The sequence below is a fragment of the Orcinus orca genome, chromosome 16, assembly GCF_937001465.1.
Source record: "Orcinus orca chromosome 16, mOrcOrc1.1, whole genome shotgun sequence".
Lineage (NCBI taxonomy): Eukaryota > Metazoa > Chordata > Mammalia > Artiodactyla > Delphinidae > Orcinus > Orcinus orca.
Window position 1 is genome coordinate 64,502,851 of NC_064574.1, and position 24,296 is coordinate 64,527,146.

The 24,296-nt window shown below is 47.8% G+C and overlaps 2 protein-coding genes across 7 annotated transcripts in view; both read right to left on the reverse strand.

Moving 5' to 3' along the window:
* Positions 1-5,923, reverse strand: part of CLEC19A (C-type lectin domain containing 19A) — a 29,412-nt gene extending 23,489 nt beyond the window's left edge. Inside the window, exon 1 of the mRNA XM_004285729.4 lies at positions 356-5,923. Within this exon, the coding sequence (XP_004285777.1) occupies positions 356-443 (88 nt within the window). The 5' untranslated portion in view covers positions 444-5,923. The remainder of the gene's footprint in view (positions 1-355) is intronic.
* Positions 5,924-6,382: 459 nt separating this feature from the next.
* The window catches only part of SYT17 (synaptotagmin 17), a 121,780-nt gene continuing 103,866 nt past the window's right edge, over positions 6,383-24,296 (reverse strand). For 4 of the 6 annotated variants that reach the window (XM_033416453.2, XM_033416455.2, XM_033416454.2 and 1 more), the window contains one exon: positions 6,778-8,147. In XM_033416453.2, coding sequence (XP_033272344.1) covers positions 7,951-8,147 — 197 coding nt within the window. In that variant the 3' untranslated portion in view covers positions 6,778-7,950. Of the gene's footprint in view, positions 6,654-6,777; positions 13,847-24,296 lie in introns of those variants that run through there. The other 2 variants (XM_049698848.1, XM_049698849.1) reach the window with 2 other exon arrangements.

Genomic DNA, 24,296 nt, shown 5'->3' on the forward strand with positions numbered 1-24,296 from the left:
AGGCACTTTCCCCAGATGATCTCATCTCCCTTGCACGGTAGCCCCAGAGGATGTCACTGTGACCACCATTTTCTGAAGGAAACTGAGGCTCAGAGAGGTTAAGAAACTTGTGCCAGGTCATACAGCTTTTAAGATGCAAAGCTGGGATTTACCACCAGGTCTCTTTGCGTCTGGCCCTAGCACAATGCGCGTGAGCTGGAGGGAGAGCAGCTGGAGGGGCTGTCAGGAGGCTCAGCTTGGCCCCCCAGCATTCCTTGGGTCAGGCAGGCCTGCAGCCCAGGCAGCGAGGCCTCACTGACAGCTCAAGCATTTGCGGGGTGTCCTCCTCTCCTCCCGGCCCTGGCCCCGTGCTCACCTGGGCTGATATTGATGTCCGTTTGCGGAAAGGCCTGTGCGGAGAGGAGGGTCAGGACGGCCGCGGCCCACAGTCCCCACCTCTGCATCCTGGGCCCCGAGAAAGCCACCTCACGGCCTGAGCAGAGGAGAGAGGCCCTGCCGTGGGAGCTCGGGTCCGGACGGCTCTCCTGCCCAGAGCTCAGGAGCACTGGGTAGACCCCAGTCTCCTCCCCCGCCCCTCCCCTGACTCCTGTTTCCTCCCTGCACGGCCGCGGCCAGCTCAGAGTGACAGCCTGAAAGCCGCCCCTGGCCGGCCCCCTTCGGAGAACTCAGAGGAAGCGCAGCGCTGCTTCCGAGCCACCGAGTGGCCTTGGGCACGTGCTTGCCTCCCTTGAGACTCCGTAAGATGGGACAATAGCGGCGCGCACGTCCCCGCCTGGCACAGCAGATAAAGCATCGCGGAGCCCTAGGAGGAAATAGTACCAGAAGGTAAAAATACAAGTCAGCATCTAGGGCAGAGGCCTCCTGGGCCAAAGCGAGCTCACCCGTGGATGTGATGTGTTGGGTCCATGCTGTGTTTTAAAATTTCTAAAAATTCGTTGTCAGGGTGTAAGATCAGGATATTTTAAGTATAAGTCGAGATTTCTGCCTCTGCTACGAATCTGAAGATCTGACAAGAATTAGGCCTCCTTTGCACATGGGAACAATTACGCGGAGCTGAGAAAGGGCTCCCCCTGCAGGCGGGGCCTCAGTGCTTTGGCTCAGCGGGGCCCCAACGTGTCGGCCCAGCTCCAGGGCATTGGATTCCCCGCAGCGAGGAGGAAGGGCAGGCCCGTCATCTCCTGCAGGGTCTCTTGGAGGTTAAAGGATGTGCCGGTAGAAGGTTCTCGACACAGAGGAAGTGTTCACCAAAAATAGGCAAACGTTATCATTAGTGTACAGTTCTAGCGTGTTCAAACTTAAAATAGATCCGCTGGTGTTTCACTGGAATCTCACTGCATTTATGAAGTGATACCTCTAAAAATCAGTCTTTGTGTATCCTCTGCCTCTCTGAGCCTCACTTTCCTCCTTTATAAAATAGGGGATAATAAGAGTACCTACCTCACAAAGATTAAATGTCATAATTTGTAATACTTAGCATAGAAGCTGGCTAGTAGTAGATGTTGAATACCTGACAGCAAATTTTGCTATGATTGTCATTGATCCAGTGCAGGTCTTTTCCTGGCTTTCCCTGCACACTCCCTCCTTTCTCTCCCGAAGTGCTCAGCCAGGTGCCCTGACACTTCGTGTGGCTGGCATTCACAAGGGCTCAAGCGTGTCCCAGTCGCTCACTTTCTCTCTGGAACACCTGCCGCTGTGCCTGCGAGGAATAAAACTCGTGCCCATGCAGCGTGTTTTGCCGGCCCACATGGGGCTGAAAGCCTGCCAAGGCCTGACTCAGGCTACGAGCACAGCCCAGGCCCAGTTTCAGCCATGGCGTAACTCACGTCTACCCGTTGTCTCAAAGCTTTGCGATGAGGCCCCCCAGAGCATGCGCACTTATTTATTTATAAATGACATATGTTTATTATATAAGTGATGTGCATCGTGTCTGTTATAAAACAGCCCTCCCCCAAACGGACTTTTTTAAAAAGTTGATACAAACTATAAAAATGGAAGAAAGTTGGAAGGCTTTCTCCCCACTCCCCATCATCTGGTGTGCTGACTGTACTTAGAGGCCCCTGCTGTCACGGAAATCAAACACCCTCTGCGTGAACGAACCAGGGGGAAAAGGAGGGTCGTCAGACACAGGCCGCTGGAAATACTTTTGAAAAGTGGAGGAGCCTTTGATTTGGCAAATAAACCTCCTAAATGACCTGTGTTGATAATACAATATGTGACGGCTGGAGGTTTGGGTAAGCTGGTTCATGCCCCCTCTCTGGATGGAAACATGTAAAGTATTTGTGACACGCTCATTCCCAAGTGTGGTCCACGGACCAGCAGCGTCGGCATCTCCTCAGAGCTTGTTAAAAATGCAGAACCTCAGGCCCCACCCCAGGCCTGCTGAATCGGAATCTGCATTTTGACTAGATCCCCAGGGAGTCATATGTACATTAATGTTATGAAGCATTGCTCTAGACGGGGGTAGGCAAAGTTTCTAAAAAATTCTATTTTTTAAAAAAATAGTTTGTATTTAAGGCGTACAACATGATGATGTGATATACATATATATAGTGAAATGATACCACAGTCAAACTAATTAACATATTATCTCCTCACAGGGTTACCTTTTGTGTGTGGTGAGTGCCCCTGAAATCTACTCCTTAGGAAATTTCCAGTGTTCAGTACAGTGTGATGAACTACAATCATTATGCTGTACCTCACATCTCCAGACTTATTCATCCTACATAGCAGCAACTTTAAATTTTTTCTGTAAAGAGCCAGATAGTAGTGGCTTTGCAGCGCACATGGTCTCTGTCACAACTCTGTGAAAGGCTTTAGGAATGGGTCTGGCCAGGTTCCAATAAAACTTTATTTACAAAAACGAGCAGTGGGCTGGATTTGGCCCACAGGCCATAGCTTGCCACCCCTTGCTCTAGACCTCAAGTTTACTGGCTAGGAAATAGACAATTTATTCACTTAACAAACAGGATCTTTGCTGCCATTTGGAGGTTGTAGAGGTCTCTCTGTAACACAGTATGTATTTTCTGGGTTCTTAAAGACATTACTCTCCCCCACCCCCACCCGAGCCCATGCGTACACACACGCATACACACACTGTGCCTGGGGGTTTGGTGAAGATCTATTTCTTTCTTCTTATCATCTGTCTGCCTATCTATCTGTCTCCTTTAGTTTCTTAGCTTTTTAAAATTGTCATTTATTTACCAGTAAGTAAAACAAAGTTCCCTTCCCCTCACCACCATCATAAAAGGGACAATAGAGGCTAGTTTATTTCATGCCTTTCAATCCAGGCACATCTGTATCTATGTTCAAATTCCAGACCTGCTTCTGTGTGACCACACACTGATTATTTAATCCATCTTAGCTTCAGTTTCCTCATCCGAAAAATGGGGACAAATCAATACTTTTCCTCATACAAGTGCTTAGAACAATGCCTGACCCATAAATGCTCAATATATGTTAACTACCATTACATCACTATGGAACCTTCAAAAAAACTGAATAGGAAGGTATAAAATTGAGAAGCAAAACCACTTCCCAAAAGTTAACCCCTGCAACCTTCAGGGCAATGTCTTCCAGTCTCTTTTCTAGACATAAGTTTTAAATTTTTACTTAGTGGTGCTCATTCCTGGATTCTTTTAAATGGTATTTTTGACCATGAAAAAAGAAAAGGTATCCCACTGAGGGTGGAAGACAGGCCACCCAGAAAGGAAAGGAACTCTTCCTCTTTCCCTGCAGTGATTCCCAGCTTTCTGGGAGTAAAGTATCAGTACCCAAAACAGCTGTTCCTGGTGCCCTGGGAACCAGCACATCTGGGCAGGGCTGGGCAGAGGTCATAGCTTCTGTCAAGTCCCAGGGGTAGACTGGAGTCCTGAGGGGATCTGGAGTCCCCAGAGATGAGACAGCTCAAGATGGGCCCTGGGAAAATAGATGCAGATTTAAAACTTGACACCACCGCTTTTCCTCTACCTCCTTCCTTTGAACTCAGGTCCCCGCACCCCAAAGAGGGTGTGTAGGTGGCCCATGCATCTCCTTTCTCACCTCCTGGCCGAGGAGAAGGAGGATGCTAATTAAACCGGGCAGGTGGCCCACCATAAGGCACCTGGGGTCCAGGTTTCTATAGAAACCAAGTCATTTCTTCACCTTTCAACACATTTCCCTCATCACCTGACAAACTATCCTTGGAGACGTGGATGGCTCTGACATCTGTGCTTCTGCTGTTCTCTCCAGTCACTCAGCAAACATTGCCTGATGTGTGCCCAGTAGGAATAGCCATCAAGTGCTGTGTGTTAAGCCTTTGCAGGCATTTATCCCGGCTAACCCTCACGTCACATACAACCCTATGGGGTAAGAACGGTCATCCTATTTTCAGATGAAACAGCCCAGCAGAGCGGTCAGCCACACCAGCTCTACATGAGTTTGTTAGGGCTGCCGTAACAAAGGACCACAAACTGGGTGGCTTAAATAACAGAGCTTCATAGCCTCATAGCTCTGGAGGCCGGAAGTCTGAAGTCCAGGTGTTGGCAGAGTTGCTTCCTTCTGAGGCTGGGAAGGAAGGAGCTCTCCTTGGCCTGGGTCTCCAGGCCTCCCTCCTTGCTTGTAGATGCCGTCTTCCCTCTGTGTGTCTGTCTCTGCGTCCTAATTTCCCCTTAATATAAGGACACCAGTCGTATTGAATTAGGGCCCACCCTGATGACCTCATTTAATCTTAATTGCCTTTAAGGAGCCTACCTCCCAATACAGTCCCACGCTGAGGTACGGGGGGTTAAGGCTTCATGAAGTATGTGAGCTTGGGGGGAGATACAGTTTAGCCCATACCAGGCTCTAGAGTCAGCTGGGCCTGGGCTGGCATTCTAGCTCTGATGCTCGCTTGCCACTCAATCCCAGGAAACCTCGGCTTCCTCATTTATAAAAGAGGAATAAGAACACCTCTCACGTGGGGTGCTGCATGAGGACTAAATGAGACGCTTAGCACTTGGCACGGTGCCTAGTCAGCCCTGTGGTTATTGTAAACCAGGGGAGCAGATGCTGGGGATGCCCCACTCCCAGCCCTCGGCCACCTGAGTTCCCCCGATGCTGAGGTGGGCTGGGCCATGCAGAGGGACAGCTCACTTGCTCAGGCACATGCCCGTCATTCTCTGCCCGGGGAGTTCTCGGGGCTACCCAAGCTGGCTCAGCCCACACAGGACAGTCCTAAGTTGCCAATCACTGAACGCCTCCGGGGCTGTACCCTCAGGCTCTGAGAGACGAGGGGCAGTAAATAGTCCAGCTTCCCCATAACGATCATTCTCAAGCGTATTCTACGTGGGCCCCCAGCACGACTGAGCCCCAGCTGCCCACAATGCCAGTTAAAGCAGTCTCTGCCTTTTTCCTCCCCCTGACTTATCCTTCCATTTATGCTCCCTGGGCTCACCTCCCAAATAAACCACTGGCAGCCGAGTCCTTGCCTCAACATCGGCTTCTGAAGTGCCCAATGTAAGGTAATGAGGAAACTGAGGCCCAGAGCAGCTCCGCGGCTTGTGTGAGGGCACAGGTAGGGTGTGCTGGGCCTGGGGTTTGAACCATGGTCTCTCTGGCTCCAAAGCCCACGGGCCCAATCACCGTATAACCTCATCTCTGGTCCTGAATGCCTGTCCTGTTTCTGTCTTTCCTCATTCTGTTTGTTCTCTCATATTTTTATCCTCTTCTGTACAACCACAGGAAGGAAACCATTTTATAGAGAGGGAAAAGTTTCTCCTTTTGTCTCCTAACAAACATAACCTAACTCAACCTCCCAGCCTTTCCCCCTTGACCTTCATGCCATCTCCACTCCAGAGTGAGAGACACCAGAGGGACCCACGAGGGGACCCTGCAATGCCCAATGTGGCCAGAAGGGGTGAAGCCATCTCAGCCCACAGGGGGTTACCTAGGTCAAGCCCCTTTTATTGGGCATGGCCAATAGAAAGCTAAGTAGCCATGGCTCTTGCCCTGAACAAGCAAATAGTTTTATAGAAAAAAGCGTTACTTTCCTCCCCTGGAAAATGGGGATAATAATAGCTTCTTTGTCAAAAGGTTGTTGTGAGAACTAAACAAGACTGTGCAGGTATTGGGCTTAGCACACAGTAAGGCCCCAAGAGTTAAATAGAAATATAAGCTTCTTGTGGGGAGGACAGGAAGCAGCCGTCATTTCTGTCTTGGAAAATCAGGAAGTGGTAGTTTAAGCTGGGTCTTGATGATAAGTATGAGCTGGAACTTAAGCTGCTGGTATCCATGACGCTCACCGAATGGGGAGAGCCTGTCCAGGAGGCAGCATGATCAACAAAGCCCTGATCACTTCATCTGAGGCCCTGGATCCAGCTATGCCTGAAGCCAGGACTTCCTTCGTTGCTTAAACTATTTTGTGTTAATTTCCTGTTGCTTGCAATGGGAGGGACCTAACATAAATCCTCGTCTTCTCTTTGCACGGGTTCTCCTGTCAGTCGTCAGATGAATATATCTTAACGTTTCGACTGTTCTTCCTTCCCAGACCACACACTCATCTTACCAACAATGTCCAGCGTGACCGGTTGTCTGGTTATACCCGCTGTGGCCCTCGAGCCTTCCAGCTGAGGCCGTAGGTCTCATGGGACAGAGACAAGCCATCCCCGTGTCTGGTCTCAATTCTGCAGCCACAGAATCTGTGAGCATAATAAATACCAGTGCTCTGCGCCGTTGGGATGACGTGTTACACAGTGGTAGGGACTGAAACACCCTCCTACCCTCCATGCCCATGTTCACGAAGAAAAAGATAACGCAAATGCGTGGCACAAATAGATAATCTTTAATGTCAATAAATAGCTCCCCATTATACCAGACAATACGCTGTGGGAAAAGATACAGAAGCATCCAACAGAGAGAGAGATCTATTCTAACTACACTAATTTCTTAGCACGAGAGAGATGACTTTGGTTCACACACAAACACAGAGCGATCCTCAGGGTGTGACGAGGAGGGGTGTCGTCTTGGATGGGGGCGTGCAGCAGCCGTGGTGGCCATTTTATTCCCTGTAACTGTCCTTTGCCAGTCTTCTGTGAGTCGCAGTCGCCATGATTCGGTCAAAAAACGTTACTTCTGCTCTATCGTATTTTGTTTACTTGACTTACACGCTACTGTTACTGCAGGTGGGGTCTTCACAGACAGGAGGGCGCTGGGTGAAACTTCACTGACGGGCGAGGCAGAGAGAAGGGAGTACTCAGGACTGCGGTCCCGGCCCAGCACCTTGCTCACTAAGGGGACACACAGGCACACACACGTGCTCACCTGAGGGCACACACACCAGAACGTCCACGTACACACCCACAGGGAGTCCCCAGAAAAAAAGCTACCACGAGGACGAGTTCAATTAAGCCAGGAGCGCCTTCTTACACTGGAATATTTTTTGTTGCCGTTTGGTTTCTCCAAATAGTCTAATCTATTTATCACATCTACTAAAGAGAAGACAGAGTACTTAACACTTTTGGGGAAAGGTACCAGGTTTGAAGAACCCCTAGGAACAGCAGCCCATTCAGAAGTCACCCAGTGGGTGTGCATTTTGGGCATATGGGGGTCAGGCCTCCCAACACTGGCCAAACTCTTGGAAAATTTTGTCTCAGTGGAGGTTGGCACCTTTGGGGAGGCCCTTTCTCTGGCCTGAGGTTGAAAGTGCATTTTGGGGCAGGGGGATCCACAAGAGCAAGCACTGCCCGTAAGTCTCAGAGCGGAGCCCACGCAGCTCATGACCTGTGCAGGGGAATTCTGGAAAGTTCGCAGGCCTCGCTCCTTGAGGGCGGCCAGTTTGTGATCAAGAGTCAGCTTCCTTTCGGTTCTGAGAGGAGCTGTGCGTGTGGTGAGGAGTGTGTGTGCAGATGTGGATGTCATAGTATACATATATGGCATATTTTTTGTCCTAAGTTTTCTTCCTTTTTTCACAAATGAAAGCTGCCTTCCCCGCAGCCCTCAGGTCACCTCCAGCGAGGCAGGGGACACACGGTCACACTCGGCCCGGGACCGCAGGCTGTGCCACTGCTCCACGGCCGTGCGGTGGGCACTGAGCATCCGCCGCCAGTGGTTGGATTCTGAGGGGCCCGAAGAGTACTGGCCGATGACGATCCTCCCGATGAAGTCGTTGCTGCTCTTCATGTTGTGGCCGAACACTAGCCAGAGGGGCGAGAGGAGGAGGGGCAGGACGGGAGGCAGGAGCAAGACAGAGGCGTTAGTCTCCATATTCCTCAACTGCAGGTGCGAGGTCCTTGTTCTCAGGACACTTTTAACCATGAGAATTCCCGGATTCCCTCATCATCCTCCCACGAGTCCCTTGGCTGCACATTTAAGCTTCTGACTCGTAGACTCACCACACTGTCCTCAGGGCACTACAGCCGGACAGTCCTGGTGGAACTGCCAGCCACCACTGGAGTCCAGCTGAGCACTTAAACCAGGCTTCTCAAGCCCGGCACTGTTGACACTGGGGCCTGGATAATTCTTTGTGGGGCATCCTGTGCACTGTAGGATGTCCAGCAGCACCTCAGGCCTCTACCCACCAGATCCCAGTAGCACCCACCGCCCCCAGCTGTCACAACCCCTGAGTCTCCAAACATGGCCTGGTATCCCCAGGGGGTCAATTCATCCCAGATAAGAACCACTGGGCCATGGGGCCAGACATCCTAGGTGAATCCTGGCTCTGTCATTCAACAGCTCCGAGACCCTGAGACAAGCAAAGGAGCCCCTCTGGCACTCAGTTTCCTCCTCGGTTACACAGGAATCTTAACAGTACTTTGAGAGCTTTCAGTGAGATAATGCACACTGTGCCTGGCACTCAGTAAGTGCTCAATAAACACTACACTGCTCTTTCGATCCTCAATTTCTACCTCTTGACCTTTTACAAAAGGGACTTAGGCAACAGAGGCAAGTTTCCTGAGAGAAAGGGCTCCAGCAAGGTCTCCTCCCGTTGTTGCACTGCATGTCTCTTTGGAAGGCTGTTAATTCCCATGCAAGCTTAATTTGTGTCTTTCAAGCCTAATGAGATAGTTAGCTTGATTTATCTTTCCAGCCGAGTTCTGCCTAATTCCTTATCTGCATGTGGGTAGTCCAGGCATGCCATCTCACTAACGGGGAAGCAGGCTGTGTCTGTGTTACAAATGAAAGACTACAGAAAGGGGACCATCACAAATTCACCCAGCGTGAGCAGAGCACAGGCAGGCTAGATCCCAGGAGGGATGCCCATTATCAAACAAACCAGCTAAAATACGCAGCCCAAAACAGAGCTTGAATGCTAACAAATCTCTGTTTCCCCCTGTGGGGCTCACATCAAGAATTCCAAACGGGGGCTTCCCTGGTGGCGCAGTGGTTGATAGTCCGCCTGCCGATGCAGGGGACATGGGTTCGTGCCCCGGTCCGGGAAGATCCCACATGCCGCGGAGCGGCTGGGCCCGTGAGCCATGGCCACTGAGCTTGTGTGTCCAGAGCCTGTGCTCCGCAACGGGAGAAAAAAAAAAAAAAAAAGAATTCCAAACATAAAAATATGGGGAAAAAGAAAAGTGGAAAAACAAAAACAAAAATCCCATCCATTGTCTTTAAACCCAAAAAAGACCTAGAGTGAACCGGGCTAAGTGAAATGCTGTGCCATCTCCATCAAGAGTGTCCCGTACCTGTCAGCTCCATGAACAAAAATTGGACCATGTATATTTTTTGTACATTTGGTAAAGTGTTCACTATGCATAGGTAGACCTTATTTATATGAAAATTCCTTATGGAAGAGAAAAATTAGGAAAAGAATCTTTGCTTAATAAAGGAAATTGCTGAGAAGCTCTCTGATGCATCTTAAAAAAAAAAAATCTTTTTTGAATAGGTAACATTCAGGACTCTTGAACTACACCTAGTGGGCAATGTAAGGTTTAATTTTCACCAAATGAAAACAAGTCACCAGAGTCCCCTTCCCCGTGGGCCTCAAATCTAAAGTAAGACATTAGGAGACCATTTCAGGCCCCATTTGGTTTTCTTTCCTGGGGGCAAAATGTTCTGTCTTCCTCTGCCTCTCCAAAGCTCAAGACTGAAAATGCACAAACATCCTAGTCAATAGGTGTGGGTTTTGCTTCCTTGGCAAGTGGTCCTAAGAAAGGAAATCTCAAAGGTTCTCAGGCACTGTTGGTGAAAGAGGAAGCACGTTCAACTTTTGGGGGAGGTTCACAGTATCTGCTCAAAATAAGAATGTCATTACTCCAGATCCAGCAATTCTACTTCTAGGGATCTGTCCCATAGAATTATCTGCACAAATGGACAAAGATAAACACCCAAGAATTATCCACTGTAGCAGGGGTTGGCAAATTAGAGCCCTCAAGCTAAATCTGGTCTGTACCGGTTTTTTGTAAATAAAGTTTTACTGGAACCCAGTCAAACCCATTTATTTCCATAATGCCCGCAGCTGCTTTTGTGCTACAGCAGCAGAGTTGAGGAGCTGCAGCAGAGACTGTGCGGCCCGCAAAGCTGAAAATCTTTGCTGGCTGGCCCTTTACAAAGAAGTTCACCAACCCCTGCTCTAGAACATCGTTTGTGAGAATGACAAATGGAAATAACAAAAACACTTCATGACGAAGTGTGGCTGAGGCTTGCTGGTACCCTGCCTGCCCCCTCAGCCCACCCCAGAGGCTACCCATAGCTTCTGTTGCTGGCATCCTACCATGAGCGCCCGGTGCTCTCTGCCTGGGACGTGCCAGTGTATGCCGACAATGTGACTTTCGGTAGGGGCCTTGGACCACTCAATAGAAACTTGACCTCTGAAAAGGCTGGGGACTAGGGTCAATCCAAATCCTAGACACCGAGGCTTCAGTGCTCTTCCCCGGTTGGTGATCCTCCGAGCATGCTGCCACACATCATTACTGGGAGAATGAAGTGCTGTCCATACACAACTGGACACTCACGGCCGGTCTCTCCTGGACTCTGCCTTCTGCTGATTTGGGTCTGTACCCTTTCACTTCAATAAACCATAACCAGGAGTATAACAGCTTTTCTGAGTTCTGTGAGCCCTTCTAGAGAATCACTGAACCTGACGGTGGTCCTGGGGCCCTCCCGAGCTGCAGTTACCCACGCATCAATCGTCCTTGACTGGGGGCTTCCCTGGTGGCGCAGTGATTAAGAATCCGCCTGCCAATGCAGGGGACACGGGTTCAAGCCCGGGTCCGGGAAGATCCCACGTGCCGCGGAGTAACTAAGCCCGTGCGCCACAACTACTGAGCCTGCGCTCTAGAGCCCGCGAGCCACAACTACTGAGCCTGTGTGCCACAACTCCTGAAGCCCACGTGCCTAGAGCCTGTGCTCCGCAATAAGAGAAGTCACAACAATGAGACGCCCACACACCACAATGAAGAGTAGCCCCCGCTCGCCACAGCTAGAGAAAGACCGTGCACTTCAACAAAGACCCAACACAGCCAAAAATAAATAAATAAGTAAATCAATCAATTAATTAATTAAATAAATTAAGAAAAAAATCGTCCTTGATTGGCCTGCCTCCCTTCCTGGTCTCACTTCCCCAGCCTCTTGTTGGTGTTTCCTGGGATCACCTTCCTAGTAGCCTGCTTGTACCCACGTCCTTGTCTTAGGACCAGATTTGGGAGTACCCAAACTAAGACTGGAGAGGACTAATTATGAGTTTTCTTCTATTGCGGTACGCGGGCTTCTCACTGCTGTGGCCTCTCCCGTTGCGGAGCACAGGCTCCGGACGCACAGGCTCAGCGGCCATGGCTCACGGGCCCAGCCGCTCCGCGGCATGTGGGATCCTCCCGGACCGGGGCACGAACCTGTGTCCCCTGCATCGGCAGGCGGACTCCCAACCACTGCGCCACCTGGGAAGCCCAAGAGGACTAATTAAATAATTTCTGATGTGACAACACCATGGAAACCAGAACCATGGTAAAAAATGAGACAGACCTATATATACAAGATGGAAACATCTCCAAGACATATTGCTAGGAGACAAAATCAAGCTGCAAAACAGTATATGTAAACACAATCTCTTTTTGCTTAAGAAAATGTTAACATATAGAATAGAAAATAGTATCTGGAAGAATATTCACAAAATTGTTAAGAGTAGCTCTCTCTAGAGAGAGGAAACAGAGAACTTGACACTTTTTCTAATTATTATATAAGTATGTACAGTTTGAACTTCTTACTAGAATATATTATTTTGGAAAGAAAACAAAGGAAAAAATAAGTTCATATTAGAGAATCAACATCGAAATTACCAGAAGGGGCAGAAGGATGAATGGAAATCTGATAGCCTACGTTCCTTATCCCAAGGTGCAAAGTAACTTGGCTTGGTAAATCACTCAGCACTTGAAAGGTGGTCGCTCCTCAGTGATTCAGCCCTTCTGATGGGAAGCAGTTGCTGCTATGGCCATCTGACCTAATTGGGAGGCTTTGGGACTTGCAAATCACTGGGTAAAGTTATGGCAATCTTAACAGTCTTTTAAAAAACATACATTTAAAATGCAAATTATAACAAGCTGAATAAAACTAATGACTTCTATCATAAAATTTGCCTGGGAGAGTATCAAGATTTGCCATCACTGTAAATGCTAGGGAGTGTGAGAATAGGGAATTAAGACTGGATATTCATTGAATCCAGAAAGGGGCTCAGAGACAGGAGACCAGATACCCCTGACCACTCCACTTTGTAGACAGGGAAGCCAAGTCACTGAGTAAGCTGGTGAGACACTCGCAGTATTTGCAGCAAAAAACCTGTAAAGGAAGCAAATTCCTCATAACTAGATCCCTACATTTCTCCTCTTTAGAAACAATAACATCTAGGAATTTTGTTGTGAGGCACCCCAAATATCCCCACTGGCTGTTATGGGGGACTCGTCTTACTGCAGTCAACAGTATACACCTGCAAAATGTACAGGCTCTAATTTACCCTCATCATCTGGAGGGAACTTCAAAACAACCTTTACAAACCAGAGAGTGAAGAAAAGCCATAGATGTCAGCAAGGACCTACGGTATAGCACAGGGAACTGTGCTCAATATCTTGTAATAACCCATAATGGAAAAGCATCTGAAAAAGAATGTGTGTGTGTGTGTGTGTGTGTGTGTGTGTGTGTGTGTGTGTGTGTGTGTAACTGAATCACTTGGCTGTACACTTGAAACTAATACAACATTGTAAATTAACTATACTTCAATTAAAAAAAAAAGGCATAGATGTCACAAAGTCCATGCACAAAACCTGTGAAGAGGGCGCCTCGCATTTCCTCTTAGATACTATTTACTCTTCATGGCTTTAGACATAATTCAAATAAACTTGGTCATGTGGTTTCCCCATCTGGAGTAATTTAAATTAATCTGGTAGATTGTGACTATCAGACAGATACCAGAACTTAAAAAAGTACAACAGAACCAGGGCTATTTGGTGAAGCGGCAAACAACCCTTTTCTCCTTCATAGAGCCTGGGGAAATTCACTGTGTGATCATTTATTTTTATAATTAAGATTCTGAATCGGTAAGAAAGCTCAACGTCCTGGTTAATGGGTCAAAGGAAGTACAAACAGTTTTCTATCAAACAGTTAAAACTTTAAAGACTTTTTAAAAAAATAATAAATTTATTTATTTATTTTTGGCTGCGTTGGGTCTTCGTTGCTGCCCGCTGGCTTTCTCTAGTTGTGACGAGCGGGGGCTACTCTTCGTTGCGGTGCGCGAGCTTCTTATTGTCGTGGCTTCTCCTGTTGCGGAGCACAGGCTCTAGGTACACAGGCTTCAGTAGTTGTGGCACACGGGCTCTAGAGCGCAGGTTCTGTAGTTGTGGCGCACGGACTTAGTTGCTCCGCAGCATGTGGGATCTTCCTGGACCAGGGCTCAAATCTGCGTCCCCTGCATTGGCAGGTGGATTCTTAACCACTGCGTCATCAGGGAAGTCCCTAAAGCCTTTTTTAAAGTTTAAGGGGAACGCGCTTGGCGAGTAGAAAATTTACTCACACAAAACCCCTTTAGTGCCCCTCCCCCAGTGATCAGAGTACAGCACCAGGCGTGCCAGGAACGTGCTCTGTGCCCTGTCACACTGTCCTCTCTCTAACCTCGACAAACTCCATGCACCCTGATGGCTACAGTCTCCAAGGATCACCCTCCGTGTGGGCCAGTGAGTCACTGAAGTCCAGCTCTATCCTCAGACGGGGCGTGGACACACCTGGCACATTCTACTTTCTGAAATTTATCTCTAAAGGATCACCAACATATTGAAACCATGTACAAGCCCTGCCTCCTTGTCACGTTGCAGCAAAAATAGAAATGAGGTTTTTTTCTTTTCTGACAAACAAGGAAAATAAAGGAACAATGGGTAGGCTAGGGAAACAACATAAACTGGCCCGAAAGAGTTAAGCAATCCTAGTTTTACTGTAACTGTTACTTGTCCTTCACAAAGCTAACTCCTTAAACACTCTCTGACTCATGTGAATTACATCCTGCACCTAGTCTTTACATCCCCTACACTCCCTTGTAACAATTTACCCCTTGTAGCATTCTTCATTTCAGAAAGGTCACCAGCTATAACCCACAGATGAACAGACCTAATTACTGGGCTGCCTGATGCCAGCTGTGACTGTTTTAACTTTTTGCAAAAAAAAAAAAGAATATAAGGCTGTCACTGCTTTGATCCTTATCATCTATCCCAGACCTCAGACTACAAGACCTCTCCTGGGACTCCACTGGTGGCACAGTGGTTAAGATTCCGTGCTCCCAATGCAGGGGGCCCAGGGTTCGATCCCTGGTCAGGGAACTAGATCCCACATGCATGCCACAACTGAGAGTTCCCATGCCACAACTAAGGAGCCTGCCTGACGCAACTAAGACCCAGAGCAACCAAACAAATAAAGTGTCGAAGAGAAATGCACACTTCAATATACATCCCAAGGAGGGGAAAGAAGAAAGACCTCTCCTAATTCCCTGAAGAGGGGGGCACAGTTCTTGAGGCGCTAGCCTGCTGTGTTCCCTTTCTGTCCAGCAAAGAATAAAGCTCTTTCTCCTCCAAAACTCTGTCTCCATATCTTATTTCAGCATCCGTGTAAAAAGAGCCCATATTTTGACATCAATATCTGTCTGCTTCTGTGGTGACGATTGCCATGGCAATTCAGGTTAGGGACACACAACTGGCAAAACAAAAGCATGATGAGAGGCGCCGATGGGCTCAAGGCTTTGAAGGAACACGGAGAGCACCACTGCTTTATGAAGCACCTACCATGTGTATGGCCCAGGGCTAGGCGTATCACATGGATTAACTCACTTAATCTTCATATCAACCCACTAGAATGGGGTTTTGACATTTGGGGCCAGACTGTTCCGTGTTATGGGGGCTGATCTGAGCACTGCAGGGTGTCCAGCAGCACCCCTGGCCTCTGCCCACGGGATGCCATTAGCAGTCCTCTCCCCAAAGTATCTCCAGACATTGCCAGACATAATCCACCCCCCCCCTTCCACTGAGAACCACTGCTCTAAGGCAGCTGCTGTCACTGGCCCATTTTACAGCTGGGGAGCCCGAGGCCCAGAGGTGCAGGGAGATCCCTGCTCCAGTCAACATCCACGTGCCCTGAGTGAGTCAGGGGCAAGTTGAGGCTTTCACGTGTTGATATGTGCTGGAAAAATGATTCTGTTCTTTCCCACAAGAGCTAAACTCCTTTGGTTGCTAATTTAGTTTGCCAAGGCAGACGGTTCTGGAAGGGAAGCTGGACGACTTAGAGTGTGGGTGTGATAAACACTGCAAATGAAAAGGGAAGAAAATCTTGATCATTACCAGTGGGAGCAGACTTGGCAGCTGCCCAGTTTGCAGGTTCGGTTCACAAGGTGATGCCCCCACCTGCACAGAGACCCCTGCCTCGTGGAACCCCACCTCGTCGCTGTCCCCTGCAGTCCACCTCTTGGGTGCTGGATTGAGCATGCTCCCGCACTTCTGAAAAAGCTGCACTAAGCTACCAAAACCCATCCTAGCTGTTTCCCAGTCCTCTTGAACTCGTCACTCTGGAGGGATCCCCGCACTTCAGCAGGCTGTTCGGGAGTGATCTCAGCCCTTGGAGGAGCCCAAAGCAGTCTACACGCCCCTGCTTCCTCCCCTTCCCCCTCCCCACAGGCCACTCCACAAATGCACCCATTCTCTTTTCAACTTTTGCAAAACTTCCTCAAATTACAGTTGGTCCCCTGCATCCGCAGACACGGAGGCCATTTCATATAAGGGACGTGAGCGTCCACGGAGTCTGGGATCCAAGGCGGGTCTGGAACCAACTGCCCGCAAGTACCTCTTTTTTCTTCTCTCTGGAACCTAGAAGCTGTTTCAGGTTTTTCTTTAAAACCAGGGAGATCATATCACTTCCCTGGGCCTCGGTTTCCCCATTTACACAATGAGTGGGTTTATGTAGGTTTTAAGGTCCCTTTCAGCTCTGAGATTTCTTCAGTTCCAGTTTCATCCATGATTTAAGGGTGACGTTTTTCATGCTTTCTTGGCTCATTCTGTGATTCACAGCAGCTGCATGGACTGAATTGTTTCTCCATGTCTTTCCTTCTAATAGTCATCGTGACAATTTAGATAGCAGTATTACAATAATTTAAAATCAGCAATGCCGAATCCTGACATCTTTTTACTAGGCACTGAGCAAAGTACTTTATATACATTTTTGACTTAATCAACACCACCATCCTATAGGGAAGGTGCTATCTATACACCCATTTTGCAGATGGGGAATTAGAGGCTCAGAGGGCTTAGGAGGTTGAGTGTCCAAGGTCACACAGCCAGCATGGGCATAGACGGAATTGAAATTCAAAGCTCAGCATCATTTCTCCTCCTTCTGTCTCAGAAAGAAGAGACTTCTCACCCATTCCCCCCTTCCACTGACCCTGACACAAGACAAAGACAAGATTAGGAACAGAAATATACACAACAGGTCCTCAAGTCAGCATGTCAAGGAGAATGGCCCTAAAACCCCCTCACGACAGTGCCGGGTTGGAGACCTTCACACCGTCTCTCTGGGGTCCAGCAAGGTCAGGTTAACCTCCAACATCTGAATGGATGGCTGCTTCTTCAGGGGTGCAGCAGACAAGGAGGTTGTCTTATGTTTAGGGACTATTGATATGAAAAGTATAATAATAGCAGCTAACATTTATATAGAGCTTATCATGTGCCAACCCTGTTCCATGGACTTTGGATACACTAAATTATTTAGTCCACACAACTCTATTTACAAAGAGAGTACTATTATTATTATCTCCTTGGGCCTAGAGGTCACACAGTGGCATCATGGTCTACCTCCCTGAAGATGGACCTGGAGAAAACCCTAAGCAGGCTTCGGTCATTTGGGTGAAAAATTCTGGGATCCCAGTACTCAGAGGTGATCTGGAAAGGAAGATGTGGGCTCCAGGTGGGCACATCTCCTTGTCTCCCTGGACTCCTTGCCTTTAGACCCCCTCACCCCATTTAAAGTACAAGGCCCAGGAAGACCTAAATAGACATCTCTCCAAAGAAGACATACAGACGGCCAAGAGCACATGAAAAGATGCTCAACATTGCTAATTATTAGAGAAATGCAAATCAAAACTACAATGAGGTATTACCTCACACCAGTTAGAATGGGCATCATCAGAAAATCTACAAACAACAAATGCTGGACAGGGTGTGGAGTAAAGGGAACCCTCTTGCACTGTTGGTAGGAATGTAAATTGATACAGCTACTATGGAGAACAGTATGGAGGTTCCTTAAAAAACTAAAAATAGAATTACCATATGACCCAGCAATCCCACTACTGGGCATATACCCACAGAAAATCATAATTCAAAAAGACACATGCACCCCAACGTCCATTGCAGCACTCTTTACAATAGCCAGGTCATGGAAGCAACCTAAATGCCCATGGACAGATGAACTCATAAAGAAGATGTGGCACATATATACAATGGGATATTACTCAGCCATAAAAAGGAATGAAATTGGGTCATTTGTAGAGACATGGATGGACGTAGAGACTGTCATACAGAGTGAAGTAAGTCAGAAAGAGAAAAAGAAATATCGTATATTAATGCATATATGTGGAACCTAGAAGAATGGTACAGATGAACTGGTTTGCAGGTCAGAAATAGAGACACAGATGTAGAGAACAAATGTATGGACACCAAGCGGGGAAAGGGGGTGGTGGGGGTGGGATGAATTGGGAGATTGGGGCTGACATATATACACTAATATGTATAAAATAGATAATTAATTAACAAAAAAGACCTCTTTAAGTAATAAAAGACATGAAGAGATGAAAAATAAATAAATAAAATAAAAAATTAAAGTACAAGGCCCAGGGTAGAGGCCCCTCTTGCCCAGGTCTGCAGGCAATGATGGTTTAAAGCGTTGGGTTCCTTTAATCCAGTGGTTCTCAGCTGGGGCCAATTCTGCCCTCAAACTTGGCAATGTCAGGAGACATCTGGATTGTCACACTGGGGATGGGGGGTTACTACTGGCATCTAGTGAGTAGAGGCCAGGGATGTTCCTAACCATCTTACACTGCACAGGACAGCGCCACGACAAAGAATTATCTGACCCCAAATGTCCACAAGTGCCAAGGTTAAAAATCCTGCCTTAAGGGAAAGGCATGCGTTTGGGGGTTTCCCTTCATTAACACCCAATCCATTGTCACCAAAGGGAAGTCCCTGTGACCCAAGTGGCTACAAAGATCTGCAGGGAAAAAGAGCTGGGAGGGGAGAGGGAGGGAGAGAAGTCACCTGTCTGAGATAAAGAGGGTTTGGGAGCTCAACAGAGAAGAAATTCCAGAGCAAATTCAGGGCGAGAGGAAACCGGGGAGTGGGGGGAGGGCCTGCTGAGAATGTCGCTGTGGCTTACGAATCAGATCTTCCTCCTTGCCCAAGAGAAAGAACTCAAGATTACAATCTGTTTTAAAATTCCTTCGGACCACGGCCGGACTACTTCTTTGTGTCTGTGTGGAAACTGAGCCACGTGGAGCCTGCGTTTACAGGGATGACATATGGGTTGAAGCATCATGTTCAGATCTGTGTGTGGATCACACTGTCTAGGAGGAAGCATTTAGAAGTGTGACTGTAACGCAACGTGCTTGCTTTTACAAGAACAACTGAAACTTACACGTCTGAATGAGGAGCATCTTTGTAATATTTGTTTAAGAGATGCTGGCATTGCTTTGGGAGAGAATGTTCACTGCAAACTGTCTTCCGAGCTAGTTATACGACACCCACTGGAGCTTTAGAAGATGCCCCTCGTTTTCTAAAATAACTGAGAAAATAAAGGAGAGAGACCACGAACGTGAGAATCACTTGGAAGACTTTTAAAAGTATCAGTGCCGGGGCCTCACCCCAAGAGATTCTGTTGATTGGTTTAGGGGTGGGGGACTGGAGACCAGTGTTTTTCAACAGTTCCCCAGGTGTTTCTCATGTGTGGTCAGGTTAGACACACAGTATTAGAAGCAGATCAAAATATCCACTGGACTGGCGGCTTAGCTGGGGAAAAACCCCACACGTTTGGTGTCAGAAATGTTGAGTAGAGAAAAACAGACAGTTTTTTCTTTTCACTGTGTTCCAATAAAACGTTATTTATAAAAACAGGGAGTGGGCCAGATTTAGCCCATGGGCTGTGATCTGCCAATCCCTGATCTATCTAGGGCAGCGATCTTCAAAGTACAGACCCCAGAACACCAGCTCCAGCATCACCTAGAGCCTGTTAGGAATGCAAGTTCTCAGGCGCCATCAGGGATCTACTGAATCTACTGGAGATCTACTTGTCCTATATAATTTTTCCTTATTCCCCAACACAGTCTCTTTCTTAACCATCAATGCGGGTCAGTGCAGCAACTGTCTTGAATCCTAGCTCAAGACGAGGTGTCAAATCCTAGTGATAGATGGAGGCCCAGCTGGGATCCAGCCAGAGTGACAGTGGTGGAGCTGGGGTTGAACTCAGGTCCTGATGACCTCCTGGGTCCCTACTCTTAACCTCTCTTGGCATTTGCAGCATTCTAAATCATGCTTTGAAAGAAATGATGTTCATTTGGATGGGCACATTCTAGTATGTTTAAATATCACCCTACTTTTAGACTAGATACATAAATTGTTGTATAGTTACACACTGAAATACTATATTAAAAATGTGATGAAAGGGGACTTCCCTGGTGGTCCTGTGGTAAAGACTTTGCCTTCCAATGCAGGGGGTGTGGGTCTGATCCCTGGTGGGGGAGCTAAGATCCCACATGTCTCACGGCCAATAAACCAAAACATAAAAAAGAGAAGCAATACTGTAACAAATTCAATAAAGACTTTTAAAGAAATGTGATGAAAAACCACAAGTACACATAATTATATGAATAAATTTCATAAGGATGATGTTGAGTGAAGGAAGTGGTATGATTCCACTTACACAAAGGTCAAAAAGAGACAAAATGAATGTATGATAAGAAAAGTCAGCACAGTGTCCCCTGGGGGAGGGAGCAGTAATTGAAAAGGGCACAAGGAAGTTTCTGGGAACGCTCTTGTTCTTGATCTGAGTGCCAGTCACATGGGTGTGTTCGTTTTATAAAAATTCATGAATTGTATCTTTAAGACTGATGCACTTTTCTATATGTATATTACACTGCAACAAAAAGTCAACTTTAAAAAACAAACGAATGCGACTCATGTCTACAACTGACCTTGAAATGCATAGGAAAAAAAATGAATCAAGAGATAAATAGAGAGATGGAGAGACGTGTGATAAAAGCAAGTGGGAAATGTTCATTGCAGAATCTAAGTGGTGGGAATACGGATGCTGACAGAACCATTCTTTCAAAAATTTGTGAAGTTTCTCAATAAAATGTTGGGATTAAAAAAACCTAAACACACAAACACCTTAATTGTCCTACTTGTATATTTTATAGCTTTCGCTTGCTTCTTTATACCACAGAAATATCAATTTCCAGGTCTGTGCGCCCATTCAGTTCACAGGCTGGTCACAGGGCTGTTGGATCCTGCAGTAGGTAGGCAACTTGGGAAATCATCAGGGACACAGGAGCGAGCAGGACAAGACTCTCTGGGGAGACGGTGCAGACCTCCCAGTGGGTCCTGCCAGCTTATCCCAATGACCACAATAACCAGACCACACATGGCCAGAAACACAGTCCTGCGCCTGAACCAGGGGGTCTCACACCCTGATGATCTGTCTACTCACAACACCAAACTGAAGGTTCAAGTTGACTGTGGACCACTGACCACAGAGCAAACCCCTGCCTTCAATGCCTTCCTCCTTCCACATGATCTACACCACAGGTCACTGGGGAAATGCAAATTAAAATCACATCCAATTGTTTCATTAAAAAAAGATTACCTACATAGGATAAAATCCATCCATTTTTAAGTATACAAAGTTTTCTCCCTAGTACTTAACATCATTTCTACTCGACATAACTCAGCTGTTTTGTTTACTGCCTGTTCTGTTTACAACATTCAAGCACTCACCCAATGAAACTCGGATTTTTGTCTGATTCCTTCACTGATGTATGTACAGAGCCTGGCTCACAAGAGGTACTCAACGAATATTTGAGTTGAATGAATATATACATTAATATGGAAAAATATCCAAGATATATTATGCGAAAAGGGTAAGTTGCATGAAAGTATATTTATATATTTTGGATGTTAACAACAGAGGCTGGAGATCTATGCATACACACATGTGCACACATGTCACACATACACACACACACAGGTGCGTACATTCCTGGAAAGAAGGCTACAATAAGTTGTTAAGAGTAGTTACCTTTAAGTAGGGGGACTTAGGGATTTTTACTTTTTATTCTACTCTCTCCTGTATGTTTGTATCATACACACATATGTATTATACATACATATATGAATATACATTTACATGTACATATAATAACAACGTAAAAAAGCCTCCAGTACTCCTTGTCCCATGTAACCCCTTCACGTCACCACATGCAGGTGACATGCACCCATAAACTACAATGTGGGGTGGAGTAGAGACCTGATTGAAAAATACTCTGCTCATCTTCCCAGGAGGGTTGCCCAGCCCTGTCTCCCGCCGAGCCAGGCCACAGTGCATCTGCCCAGGCCACACTACCTGGGACATGGGGCTTGTTTGCAGAGCAAGATGTTTCTGTCTGGCCCAGTGATTATGGGCAGAAACAGGGAAGCCGTTTGAAACCGTGCACAGATGAGCACGAATTCAGCCAACAGGCTCTGCCCCGGAACTCTTCACACTTAGGCAGCTAAAGCGAAACTGCTGGGAATGATGAGAGGTTAAAATGCCATAAAGAGGGCTTCCCTGGTGGCGCAGTGGTTGGGAGTCCGCCTACCGATGCAGGGGACGCGGGTTCGTGCCCCGGTCCGGGAATATCCCGCATGCTGTGGGGCGGCTGGGCCCGTGGGCCATGGCCGCTGGGCCTGCGCGTCCGGAGCCTGTGCTCCACAGCGGGAGAGGCCACGGCAGTGAGAGGCCCGCGTACCACAAAAAAAAAAAAAAAAAAAAAAATGCCATAAAGAGAAGAAACATGCCCCAAACAGGCACATGACATGAGCAGACTGGCTCCGAGCCCACACCAACCTGCCCTTCACAGCTCCTGGCGGAGGCCACCACCTCACCTGCAAACTCCAAGGAGACCGGCAGAGCTGCTACTACGTCTCAGGGGGTCACAACCTCAGCATCCCTGACGTTCTCCTCTGTCTTGTGCAGTGTAGGATGTTTAGCAGCATCCCTGGCCTCTACCCATGAGACGCCAATAGCTTCCCCCAAGTTGTGACAACCAAAAATACCTCCAGACATTGCCAGATGTCCCCTAGGTAACAAAAATCAGCTCAGCTGAGAACCACCCATCTAACAGCTCTGCTACTTGAGTAGGTGCCCGGAGCTTGCCAGCCAAAACGTATTTGGTGAATATACTGCAAGGACTTCTCTTGTTAGGCTGAATTCCCCAAGCTTGGAATTTGGTCGTGTGGGATCGCCCATTGACACTGATCATGAACTCAGGTAACAGGTGCTCAGAGAGGCAGTGGAGCAAGCTGGTTCAGGGTCCAGGCTGGCTCTTTTGTTTGCCTCTTGGGTGCCTGTGGCAGAGACAATCGTGTGGTCTCCAAAGCCTTTTCTTCCTGGACAAGCAGCTGGACTACATTTCCCTGCCTCCCCTGCAGGGAGTTGTAGCCAAAAGTGTCTGAGTGGAAGCAGAAGTGATATTCATAACTTCCAGGCCTGCCCCATAAAAACTTCCCAGGCAACACACAATCCTAAACTTTCTCTCTCTCTCTCCCCCATTCACCAGCTGGAGATGAAACCCTCCAAGGCCTGAGAAGATGGCAGAGCCACAAGATGGAAGGGGCCTGGGTCACTGAATCATGGAGTGGAAGGCCACTTGTGAGAAGACCCACAAAGGATCAGTGTGCAAGAAATAAGGGCCACGACTCCCTCTTGCAAGAGCACCAGAATCACAACTAACTGCTGAACAATCATCAACAGGAAGACACTGGAACTCAGCAAAAAAGATACCCCACATCCAAAGACAAAGCAGAAGCCACAATGAGACGGTAGGAGGGGCGCAATCACAATAAAATCAAAACCCATAACTGCTGGGTGGGTGACTCACAAACTGGAGAATGCTTATACCACAGAAGTCCACCCACCAGAGCGAAGGTTCTGAGCCCCATGTCATGCTTCACAATCTGGAGGTCCGGCAATGGGAGGAAGAATTCCTAGAGAATCAGACTTTGAAGGCTAGTGGGAGTTGACTGCAGGACTTCGACAGGACTGGGGGAAACAGAGACTCCACTCTTGGAGGGCACACACAAAGTAGTGTGTGCATTGGGACCCAGGTGAAGGAGCAGTGACCCCATAGGAGACTGAACCAGACCTACCTGCTAGTGTTGGAGGGTCTCCTGCAGAGGCGGGGGGTGGCTGTCGCTCACCGTGGGGACAAGGACACTGGCAGCAGAAGTTCTGGGAAGTACTCCTTGGCGTGAGCCCTTCCAGAGTCCGCCATTAGCCCCACCAAAGAGCCAGGTAGGGTCGCCTCAGGCCAAACAACCAAAAGGGAGGAAACCCAGCCCCACCCATCAGCAGACAAATGGATTAAAGTTTTACTGAGCTCTGCCCACCAGAGCAACACCCAGCTCTACCCACCACCAGTCCCTCCCATCAGGAAGCTTGCACAAGCCTCTTAGATAGCCTCATCCACCAGAGGGCAGACAGCAGAAGCAAGAAAAACTACAATCCTGCAGCCTGTGGAAGGAAAACCACATTCACAGAAAGACAAAATGAAAAGGCAGAGGACTTTGCACCAGATGAAGGAACAA